Raw genomic sequence first — 12276 nt, 5'->3', positions numbered from 1 at the left:
TTTTCCCCTCACGTTCTTAAGTCCAGCAACCCAAAAGTCCCTTTAACGTGCCCGTGCCTTCTCTGCAACCCGCACACAGTTGCTGTCCTTGGTCAGTGCTTAAATTCTCTCTTCCAGCTGATCTGGTTTATAATTATTAGATTTGTGAAATTGGCTTTTTTAAAGTAATATGTGTATATATATCACTGGTTTGAGCTTTACTCTGCACATAACAGTGTAATCCAGTCATGATCACTTGCACCTAAGCAACCACTAATTTTAGTGGTTTAATGAGAATTCAGGTTGCTCTGGGCCTCCAGGAATCATTTAGTTACCTCTGTGATTGGGTCAAGAGGCAGTGGCAAAGCTGAAATAAGAACTCAAGAGTTCCTGCCAATGCCTTTCTCAATCTGTCATACCACACTCCCTCATTATGGTCATATGTTACAAAAATGAAGCTTTTATAAGTAAAGTAGTCAGAAATTACATGCTGTTGTTTGGTTTTGCCACACCATCACATGGCTCTTGTGAGAATACAGCCAAAGGTTACATAAATATTTTACTAAATTAAACAGCAATTGCCATCTGTTGCCATTGTATGTATTCAGGCCTTTTGTGGGCAGAAGAGTGGTTTTCCATGTTTGTTTGATTTCCATGGTCTGCATCCTGTAAAACCTGACCTACCTTCCGTAAGCGTAGAAGTCTGTATAAAGCTATTGAAACTTCAAAAATTAGATTTTTCAGTGCTTTTTAGTCTTTCTGTAGTAGACAGGTATAATTTCTATTGAACCTGGTTGAGTTAGTAAAGTGTCTATAACTGATGTTAATTGGAGATAAATGCTTAAATTACTGTTTACAAGGAAAAATGTTTGGAAATTATCTGGCTTCATGTTCCTACTTGCTTAATTGTTTTAGGGATGCAGGATTTGGTGAAAATCTGCCCCCAATAATGCAAAGTTTAGAAGTTCTTCATTTGGGCTACAATGGAATTAGTAACTTGGCCCAGCTACAACTTAGTAGACTAAAAAATTTGAAATTGCTGTTTCTACAGGGTAAGTAATAAGAGCATTTGTTTATATTTGTGCAGCTAGTATACAATGTTTTACAGGGAAGCTAATTTGATTCCAGTCCTGCAAACACTGGCCAACACACGGCCAAGCTCAACTCAGCTATGGGGATGCTCTAATGTATGCCCTTGGTTTAGGTATAGAATAGTGTCCCTCACCACAGTCTCTCATAATCCCTCCCCAACCCTGACACATCCCTGCACTGAAAAGAGAAGGGACAGCTAGTGCAGAAAGATACCTCTGCCAGCTTTATGCCAGGGGGTATTCTCCTATGCCAAAGAAATTCCTCTCTGGCTATTTGCAGCTAGAATATGTCCCCATTATGCCACTGGGGCTGGATCTCAGTTAAGAATCTTGCCCACAGCACTTACTGCAATGTTTAGCTCCTTGGACATCATTGGGACTACTCATGGTAGTAAGTACTTGTAAGATTGGAACCATTAATTGAGAGATTGATCCTGACATATATGATACTGTAGTATTAAAATCCAGCTATTTTACAGCATTTGAACAGCAATAATGATTTGATCTTAGTCTTCTTCAGCAGCCTAACTATTAATTAGAAAGATAAGTTGCTTTAAATGGAGATTAGCCAAGCAATTTTGGACATTCAGATCTCTAGAAGCATGGGGGAATATAAAGCAAGATAGTACTTCCCAAAGGAAAAAGTTCAAGGAGCAACACTGTAGTAGCTGTAATGGCATAGAGAAGGCCCATTGGGCACTCAAATACATCCTTTTCTGTAACACAGTAACAAAGAGGCACTTTGTGGTATTGGAAGGCAGTGGATCAAAAAGCATTAAAATGGATCAAAAGAAATGCCTTTTTACACAGTGTATAGATAATCTGGGAAGTTCTCTACCACAGCCTGTTTTTGTTAAAGGTTGTTTTGTGTTACAATCGAATACCAACTGTATTTCATCTCATTTTCCACGTATAATCTTGCTTCATCAGGTAATGAAATCAGTCAAATCGAAGGACTTGAAGGTCTACAGCTTCTGCAGGAGTTGGTATTGGATCATAATCGTGTCAAAACAATTACAGAGGGCTCCTTTGCTCGACAGACCTCCCTTTTGGCACTTCACCTAGAGGAAAACCGACTACGAGAACTGAACAATTTACAGCCTTTAGTAAAATTACAGAAACTTTTCTTGGGATTTAATAAAATTCAGGTAAAATATATTGGTGTTGAGACTATAGATTCAATGGGCCAGATATTGAGATCCTTATTCAGACAAAACTCATTACCTTCAGTGGGTTTGCCTGGGTAAAGACCTCTGCATTTGGCCAAAGTAAATAAATTTGGCTCAGAAGTTTTGAAATGTGATAGCAAATAACTTATTTTTTAACTTGTGAACAGGAATTGTCTGAACTGGAAAAACTTGAAGTTGTTTCTAGTCTTAAAGAGCTTTCGATATATGGAAATCCAGTGAGTATGTTACTTTGTATGATCGTGTAAACTAGATGTATATTTAAGTTTATGTTGTGGGTAATTAACCTTTCTAATTCATTATAATTGGGAATTTCTCCTTAATTAACTACTAAGTTCCAGTCACTTACCATTTTGTAGTCATCATATGGATGTTGATTCATCTCTTAGTGCCTGTCAGGTTGGTATAGGAGTGATTTGAGTGCAATCATTCTTTTACATATTATGCTTTTCAGTGCTGCAAGGTAAATTCAGAAAGTGAGTGCGTGGTGGTGAGCTGTCTTTTTAATCCAAAACAGGTCAGGTCTATGAAATAGATCAAAGAATGTTAAAGGAGATCTGAACCGTTTTTTATAGACTGTAAGAAGATGTTCCCTGATAATAATAATGTTCATTTATGCAGTGCCCTTCATGAGACGTCCATCAGGATTTTTACGTTTGAATTTGTCTCTGGTTACAATTGTTTGGCTTCTTCTCTCCTTGAGAACACAAAGTTTATAAGATTATAAAATAGAAGTGAAAAACTTGCCTCAACCATTTCCACATGGAAGGTCCTGTGTCTTTGGTCCTACACATATATAACTATGCATCCTGCCAACCCTTACAGACATGAGTGGGTCCAATCAGTCAAATACTGATTGACTTTAAAGGGGCAGGAGTGATCTGACTGGGACCACATGCTTGAGTAAGGATTGCAGGATCGCAGCCTTATGTAATTTGCCTTATAACTAGCACACTCTAAAGCAGTGTCAAACAAAACCTTTTCAGTTGTGAATTTAAAACAGAAATATATTTACTTTCTAATAGGAAAACAAATTTGGAACTATACATGTAGATCTAAATACCAGGGCTTGATCCTCAGCACCCGCAACTCCTTTTGGTATCATTGGAGTTTACAACGTCAGGCTTCTCAGGAGATACTCAGCACCTCGCAGGATCAAATTACAAAAGCGAGAGTCCTAAATGTGTCTGCATTTATTTTTACAGTTAGTAAATCTGCAGACTTTGACCTTAAAAAACAAAATCAGCTAGGGACACAGAGAAAAAGCAAGTCAGGTTGCTGTTTAGGTCCAGTACTAGTAGGTAAGCTACAATGGTATAAAATCAGTGTGAAACCTCTCTGCTAGCCAAGGAAGACATTTGAAAATGGGATCATATAGTTAAATAAACCAGGCACAGGAGAACAGTAATAGCAGCTTTCTGCATCAGCTGGAATCTATTAACAGAACAGACTATCAGTAGGTATAAACAATGCAAGGGGCATTTTAGGAACGTTATATTTACCTTTTACAAAGTTTAGAATTCATATTGATCAGCAGGAACCATTATACACCAAAAGACACTACTGGTAAAGTCACACCTATCAAAAACCAGGCCTGTAGCCTGCAAGGACACTTGTAGGTGACAGGTAAGTCACAATTTTTCCAGTGTTAGAGCTTTTAAAAGTTTTTAGTTTTATACTGCAGCTCCTTGGCTGGTTAAAGTTATTATTGCTCCATTGATTTCAATAGGGCTATGACAATTTACACCAACTGAGGATCTGCCCCAATATACTTTATTTTATACCCTTTAAGATATAAAAATAAGAATATTGATTAGAGAAACATACAATATTGCCAAAAACGGGATTCTTTTAGGCCATTAAAGGGCAGGTCTGGTGGGAGTGGCATGAAAGGCAGAGTGAACGCTAGAATGTCGCATCAAGCAACCGCTGGATAGTCTGAAGTGAGTTTTGACTTCACCAAAGCTTAATTTACTAATGTACTCCACTGTTCTTTACACTGGTTTTGGACCATTCAGAATCTGCTATTAAAACGGTGACATACTACAGGTAGTTTTTATAGCACAGCAATAAAAGTTCTCACCTCTGGGTTCTATTCTGGTCTATGCCACTGAATCGCTATATAACCATGAGCAAATCTCTCGGGAGAAATTTTCAGTTTGACCTCAACCATGCCTTGATTTTGCTAGTGCAAATTTGTGGACACAAATAATTTCAGGCCCAATTTTTGGACTTCTGTTTATTTAGACCTGCAGTTTAAAGCACTTTGACATCCAAATGATCTAAATTGTGGATGCAGATAATTCAGGCACAAAATTATTTACACATTTATTTGCACCTCTCAAATTAAGGTCAGGAGCTAAAAATTTGGCCTTTAATTTCTTTTTGCCTCAGTTTCTCTCCCTACAAATATTTTACCTACAAAAGCCCTTTGAGAGATCCTTGGATGAAAGACACTGTAAAAAGTGAAAGGTATTATGATTTGCTTTTTTTTTAAAATGTGCTAATTGTAAAAGCCACAGTAGTGGTATTAGAATGAGCCTTGCAGAATTTTGAGCAGGTGCTTGAATCTGGAACGGTGGCAAAAATTTTCTGTTTTTTGTTTGTTTGTGTTACCTTGTTAATAGAGAGAAACCCCTCAAAGAGGTGAGATTTGACCCTGTAGACAATGTGCTGGCTGTGTTTTGTAGCAGGGTGGAAATGCCATTTCTTCAAATATGTTTCCTGGAGTTGTGAGATTTTTCAAACTTTCTGTATTAGAGCAATGTAAGAAGGGAAAAGGAATGAGATTCTGAAATGGATGAAAACCCAGCGGAATCAACTCCAGCAAGTTCATGCTGTAGCCCAGTAAAAGCAGGAAAAAACCTGGGTGCAATTTATGAAGTCGCAGAAAGCCCAACAGGAAGTGCAGGAAGCCAAGCAACATCAACTCCTACCCAAACTTTCTCTCCAGACTTGGCTGTTTATGGCATTCCTTCCTTAGAATTGCATAATTCCAAACCCTAAAATCCTTATTCAGAGGGGCACTCTCACCTCTCATATCCAAGGTGGTGTTAACAAGGTACACCTGCTACCATAAATCAGCAAGCATCAGCTAGCATCTGTCAGCAGGGTTCAGACACTAACAGGGTGGAATAACAGGAGAACCCTATTTACAGATCCTCAAATAACATATTTATCTTTCCTCTTTCAGTCCTATTTTGTGCTAAATTATAGAATATCAATTTTTATGTCCTCTTCTGTCTATAACACTGCCTGGGACAGGAACAGAGCATTGTCATATCCATTCATTTTTAGCTCTCTGGTTTCGTTCAGACATTCATTCTTGAGGCAAGTTATTCTCAGGTTATCCTTCTGGATCAGGATTCCATTTTTAGTATAACTTATGTTGTCTCTCCTCAGGTTACTCGCAAGATGTCCCACCGTCCACTGCTTGTGTTTCGATTGCCCAACCTGCAAGTGTTAGATGGAATTACAGTGAGCACGGAGGAGAGGGCAAGAGCTGAGCTTCATTTAATAGAACAACAAGTAAAGAAAAATTCAACATTATTAGAGTCAAACTGAAATCTTAGAACTTTGAAATGAAAAGACCTATTAGATCCAAAAGGTCCTCTCTTTTAATGAAGGATTGTTTTCACATACACCTTTATGCATTGTTCAGTCTCAAGTAGTGGAACTTCCACCACTTCACTTAAGAGGCTATTGCATAACCTAACACTGTAGAATTTACTGTCAGGAAATTTGTCCAGATATTCAGCCTAAATTTAACCTTAATTTAGTTCTATTGCCCCTAGTTTTACCCACCTTTACTATTCTAATAATTCCTCCTTCCACCCTCAGATATTTGTAGAATCTTAGCATGTTCCTCTCTACTTTGCTCTGTAGACTCTCTTAATCTTTCCTCCTAAAACAAATCTCTAGCCCCTGATCATTTTTGATGCTTTCCCTATGTTCCCTTCAATTTGTAAATGGCTTTCTAGTAATGAGATGTACAGAAATGAACGCTCCAGGTGCTATTATACAACATTGTATAGACAAGGGCTGAGATGAAGAAATAAGGTCGCCACTGAATTTCATAGGCACTTGTGCACCCAACTAATTTAGGCTCCTTTGAAAATCTTAGTCTGGGACTATTACTTTCTACTTCCTGACAACGATGGCTCTGCATATGCTGTCCAAAATTGCATCGGCCTCTTTTGCTACTAGATGCATCACAAACTGAACTGGTACCTATTTTGCTCTTCACTACTACCCTTAAATCTCTTGCCACCCATGACAGTCTTAAATCTCTTTTCAGAGAAAAACAGGGGTTTGACTGCCTTATTTTGTTCGGTCTGCCTCTCTTATTTATAAGATACACTTAATTTTGACATTATTTGGTGAGTCCTTTAGTACAATGATCTTGCGTCTTATTTAACCAACAATATAATTGTGCTCAAGTTAAGACTCTAGCTCAAACAGAGGTTACAGGCTTGATGCAGAAATTACTGAGCGAGGTTCTGTGGTTTGTGTAGGTCAGACTAGATGATCACGATGGTCCTTTCTGACCTTAACATCTATGAATCTTAAGAGAAATTCAAGTTTTCATGAAATGTGGATTTCAGATGCAGGCTTAATGGGCCAAAACCAGTCCTTTGTGTAAGGAGGTATAACTCCATTCATTGTCGTGGAAGGAGTTACAACCACTTATAGCAAGGCTGAATTTGGACTGATATGTTCAGGGGTGTATGGAGGCCTTTTGCATGGAGAGAAGTGTATTTATGTGGAACTTACTAATTGCATCCTTCATCTGATACTTTTATAAAAAGTTGCAGGAAAATCCAACTTTATTACAAGTACAATGTTATTACCATGATTCAGTGTTCGCAAAAAGAAAAGGAGTACTTTTGGCACCTTACAGACTAACCAATTTATTTGAGCATAAGCTTTCGTGAACTACAGTTAGTCTCGAAGGTGCCACAAGTACTCCTTTTCTTTTCATGATTCAATATTGACAGTTACAATGACTTCCACACAAATATACTGTCCTCTTTGGTTCTGATAATACCAGACTGATAAGCTTTTGATACAGCAAAGTGACAGGAACAGGACTTGCCATAGGAGGATCCACTCACACAACATCTGTCATCCTCCTCATTGGATCAGTCCATAGTCCCAGACTCATCTTCCCCATTTCCAGAAGACTATAAGTCTTACTAAGACCTCCTAAGGAGGATGGCTGCAGAAGCTTTGGGCATCCAGGCTTAGTTTGTCTAAGAGAATACTCAGACTTTTGGACATTCTTCAGTCCTCATCCCCAGGGAGGATTGCCCTCCCTATAAATGAACCTCTCTAGGAGCCAGTGAAGACCTTGCAGCACATGCTAGCTTCCTTAGTTCCCTTAACTAAGCATGTGGGCAAGCAGTACTAAGTCCCCATTCAAGGCGTTTAATATTTCTCCTCTCTCCCAGGTCCAAACTCCCTTGTGGTTACTGCCACAAACAAGAGGACACAACAGGGAAGGTACAAATTGATTCCCAAAGAGAAAAAGGCCAAGAGACTGGATTTAATGGACAGATTTATTCCACCTGGTCTCTCCAAATGCGCATAGCTAATAGGAGGCTCTTTTATCTAAGTATGATTTTGTGAACTGGAACACATTAACTGGAACTGGAAGATGCGAGGGAGGAATGTCAGGCTTTCCTGGTAGAAGGCTACCTAGTAGCCAAGACATCACTCCAGCTGGCGCTTGATGTAGCAGATGCTTCTTCCAGGATTATGGCGTCAGCTGTAACAATGAGAAGAGCCTCCTAAATACAGAACTCCAGCATAGCGCTTGAAGTTCAACGTGATATAGAAAACCTCCCCTTTGATAGGTGGTTTCTGTTTTCTGAGAAAACCAGTGAGACTCAACGCTTATTTAAAGTGTGTTACATTAAGCTCTTTTGGGAGGAGGAGAGATCTGTACCCCAGCCATCCAGAGAGGGCAACGCGGGGGTCAGCAACAATATGCTCAATACTTCCAGCAGTATTTCAGGCACCCTGCCTATTCTAGGCAGCATTCCTTTTCAAAGAGGAGGCATAAACAGAGGAAGTGGTTCTCTGATTCCACCTGTAACCAGCTAGCTCATCCTCAATCCGCTTTGGGCGAAAAGCTCTTTTGACTTTTGCCTCAAGGACAGCATTCTAGCCACCAGCAATCTCCCTCTCATATTCCTTTTCTCTGGGGACAGACTGTCCCACTTTTGCTATGATTGGGAAGCCATAACTGGAGGCAAATGGGTCTTAAGCACTTTGAGAGTAGGACATACTATCCAATTCCTCCCATCCCTTTTCAGGGTTCCATCTCAAAAATTGTTACTTCATCAAGAACTCCAAAGGTCATAGAAGAAGTCCTTCTTCAAAAATTGGGGGATGATATTTTATTCCTGGTACTTTCTGATCCCCCAAGTGAAAGGTGGGGTCAAAAACCCATACTTGATCTTTGAAATGGCAACGAGTACGTCATGTATATTAGGTTTTATATGGTCACCCTAGTGACCCTCCCCTTGTTAGATCACGATGACTGGTTTGCTGCCCTCAGTCTTCAGGACACCTGCTTCCATATGGCACTGTGGCGGAGCCACTGGAAGTTGTTGAGACTTGTAGTAGGAGACCAACATTAGCAATACACAGTCCTCTCCTTTTGCCTGTCCTGTGCCTTGCATATATTCACCAAATGCATGCCGCCATTACTGCCATATCTTAGGATGGAGGGAATATCTCCCTTAGCGGGACTATTCGCTTATGCAGGGCAAATCAGAAGACCAAGTCCTTAGTCGTGTCCAATTTATACCATGTCTCTTCGATCATCTGGGACTCATCCTATACAAATTAAAATCCACATTAGTTCTAAAATCTTGCCCCTTCTCCACACTCTGAGTATGTTTTGAAGTTGCTGTCCACATGGCCCTTTGTACTTATGTCATTTGGCATGCAAGATTGGCTCCATACTCTTCAGGGAAGATTAAAATTGGTTTTACGCCCAAACTGTCATTATTTGCACATTCTAGTTTGGGTGCCTCTGGCAGTCCTGGCATCCCTAAAGCAGTGGACAGATCAGAGCAATATTTGTGCAGTTGTACATTTTGCTCATTTCCACCCGTCCCTGCCCGCAAACACAACCATAGTTACATTTGTCTTGATAGGTTGATGTGCACATCTGGGGACACTGAGAGCCCAACCTTTGTGGAAAGAACAGGAGACATAAGGACAGCCATACTGGGTCAGACCAAAGGTCTGTCTAGCCCAGTATGCTGTCTTCCGACAGTGGCCAATGCCAGGTGCCCCAGAGGGAACGAACAGGTAATCATCAAGTGATCCATCCCCTGTCGCCTATTTCCAGCTTCTTGCAAACAGAGGCTAGAGACGCCATCCCTGCCCATTCTGGCTAATAGCCATTGATGGACCTATCCTCTATGAATTTATCTAGTTCTTTTCTGAACCCTGTTATAGTCTTGGCCTTTACAACATCCTCTGGCAAAGAGTTCTACAGGTTGACTGTGCATTGTGTGAGAAAATACTTCTTTTGTTTGTTTTAAACCTGCTGCCTATTTCCTTTGGTGGCCCCTAGTTCGTGTGTTATGAGAAGGAGTAAATAACACTTCATGTCACAGTGCGGGACTCACCCCTGTGGCGCCTCCTGCTGGTCTCTCAGGGAATTAGCTCTTCCAGCCTCTGGAGCACCCTCTGCAGGCCGGTGTCCCGCTTGCCATTGGCCCCGTGTCCCTCCCAGACCCCGGTGCCCCTTCTATTCAGGGTGCTGCCCCCTGGCAGTACCCCCACAGTCTCTGGGTCTCCCGTCCCGGGGAGCCCCCACCCACTATCCCCACTTCGCCTCAGTCTTTGGCTACTGCCAGTCACCACTGAGCTCCCGCACACTGGGGCAGAGTGCAGTGTATAAGCCAATCATCACAGGCAAGGGGGGTTTGGACCTGCTGCCTCTGCATACCTTTGGGCTGCCCCCTGCAACCCCAGTACCTATCCTAGGCCGTCTGCCAGGCCTGCAGCTTAGGGGCTTTCCAGTCTGGAGTCTCCCAGCTTCTCTGGCCTTCCCCAGCCCTGCTTCACCTCGGGTACCCAGGTATGCTCCCTAACAGCCAGGCCCATCTCCCTCCACAGCTAGAGGAGACTTTGTCAGGTCCTGGCCCACTGCCCTCTTATAAGGACCAGCTGAGCCCTGGTTGGGGTGTGGCCATAGCTGAGCCTGCTTCCCCAGTCATCCTGGGAACTGCTTGCTCCTAGCCACAGCCCTCTCCTGGGCTGTTTTAAGCCCGTCAAGGCCGGAGCGGGTGACCACCCCGCTACACTTCCTTATTTACTTTCTCCACACCAGTCATGATTTTATAGACCTCTATCATATCCCACACTTAGTTGTCTCTTTTCCAAGCTGAAAAGTCCCAGTCTTATTAATCTCTCATCATACGGAAGCCATTCCATACCCCTAATCATTTTTGTTGCTCTTTTCTGAATCTTTTCCAATTCCAATGTATCTTTTTTGAGATGGGGTGACCAAATCTGCGCGCAGTGTTCAAGATGTGGGCGTACCATGGATTTATACAGAGGCAATATGATATTTTCTGTCTTATTATCTATCCCTTTCTTAATGATTCCCAACATTCTGTTAGCTTTTCTGACTGCCACTGCACATTGAGTGGATGTTTTCAGAGAACTATCCACAATGACTCCAAGATCTTTCTTGAGTGGTAACAGCTAATTTAGACCCCATCATTTTATACGTATAGTAGAGATTGTTTTCCAATGTGCATTACTTTGCATTTATCAACATTGAATTTCATTTGCCATTTTTTTTGCCCAGTCACACAATTTTGAGAGATCCTTTTGTAGCTCTTCGCAGTCTGCCTGGCACTTAACTATTGTGAGTAGTTTTGTATCATCTGCACATTTTGCCACTTCACTGTTTTACCCCTTCTTCCAGATCATTTATGAATGTTAAATAGGACTGGGCCCAGTACAGACCCCTGGGGGACACCACTATTTACCTCTCTGCATTCGGAAAACTGACCATTTATTTCTACCCTTTGTTTCCTATCATTTAACCAGTTACCAATCCATGAGAGAACCTTCCCTCTTATCCCATGACTGCTTACTTTGCTTAAGAGCCTTTGGTGAGGGACCTTGTCAAAGGCTTTCTGAAAGTCTAAATTCACTATATCCACTGGATCCAGCCTTGTCCACATGCTTGTTGACCCCCTCAAAGAATTCTAGTAGATTGGTGAGGCATGATTTCCCTTTACAAAAAACATGTTGACTATTCCTCAACATATTATGTTCAGCTATGTGTCTGACAATTTTGTTCTTTACATATCATATTACATATCAGTTTTCTAAAGCTTTGAGCAATTTACATTTGCCAACCCTTTCTCCTTCACATCAGGAGCTTGTCCATTCATGTATTTACCAGCAATACAACAGCAATATATTATGTGAACAAGCAGGGAGGAGCTCAGTCCAGTCAGATTTATCAGGAAGCGATGAAGTACTTTTGCATCAAGGAAGACATTGTCCCCATGGCCGCTCACTACCTGGTCCAAGAATCAGCTGATTGACCACCTCAGCAGGAATTTCTCCAGAAATCTCAAGTGATCTGTGAAGAACAGCATCTTGAGGTTGATTTTCAGGGCCTAGGTCAACCGATGGAATGCCCTATTTGCAATAAATGACTACAAGAAATCCTCACAATTTTGCTCTCGAGTGGGTCAGTCCCTGCTCTCTCTCTGATGCCTTCTAACTGAGCTTGGGGTTTGTGCTAATCTATGCCTTCCCTCCCATTCTGCTCATTCCTCAGGTCTGTCTCAAACAAGATCACACCAAACTGATATTCATTGTTCCAACCTTGTCGAGATGTCAGTTCTCCGATCTACTCAGTCTATTGGTCCCCTCCTTCGAGATCTTCTGTCAGAACACTGTGGTCAGATGTGGCATCCAGATCTGGGCAGCCTGTACCTCATGGCGTGGATGCTAAACGGTTAGATAAAGCA

The 12276-nt window shown here is 41.4% G+C and overlaps 1 protein-coding gene across 6 annotated transcripts in view; it reads left to right on the top strand.

The window, feature by feature from the left end:
* LRRC9 (leucine rich repeat containing 9) overlaps positions 1–12276 on the top strand; it is an 86169-nt gene that overhangs the window by 62836 nt on the left and 11057 nt on the right. For 5 of the 6 annotated variants that reach the window (XM_043548931.1, XM_043548927.1, XM_037901163.2 and 2 more), the window contains 4 exons: positions 895–1031; positions 2001–2218; positions 2407–2475; positions 5660–5785. In XM_043548931.1, the coding sequence (XP_043404866.1) occupies positions 895–1031; positions 2001–2218; positions 2407–2475; positions 5660–5785 (550 nt within the window). The remainder of the gene's footprint in view (positions 1–894; positions 1032–2000; positions 2219–2406; positions 2476–5659; positions 5786–12276) is intronic. The other variant, XM_043548930.1, reaches the window with a different exon arrangement.

Source organism: Chelonia mydas, chromosome 6, assembly GCF_015237465.2.
Source record: "Chelonia mydas isolate rCheMyd1 chromosome 6, rCheMyd1.pri.v2, whole genome shotgun sequence".
Lineage (NCBI taxonomy): Eukaryota > Metazoa > Chordata > Testudines > Cheloniidae > Chelonia > Chelonia mydas.
This window is presented reverse-complemented; position numbering and strand designations above follow the sequence as displayed.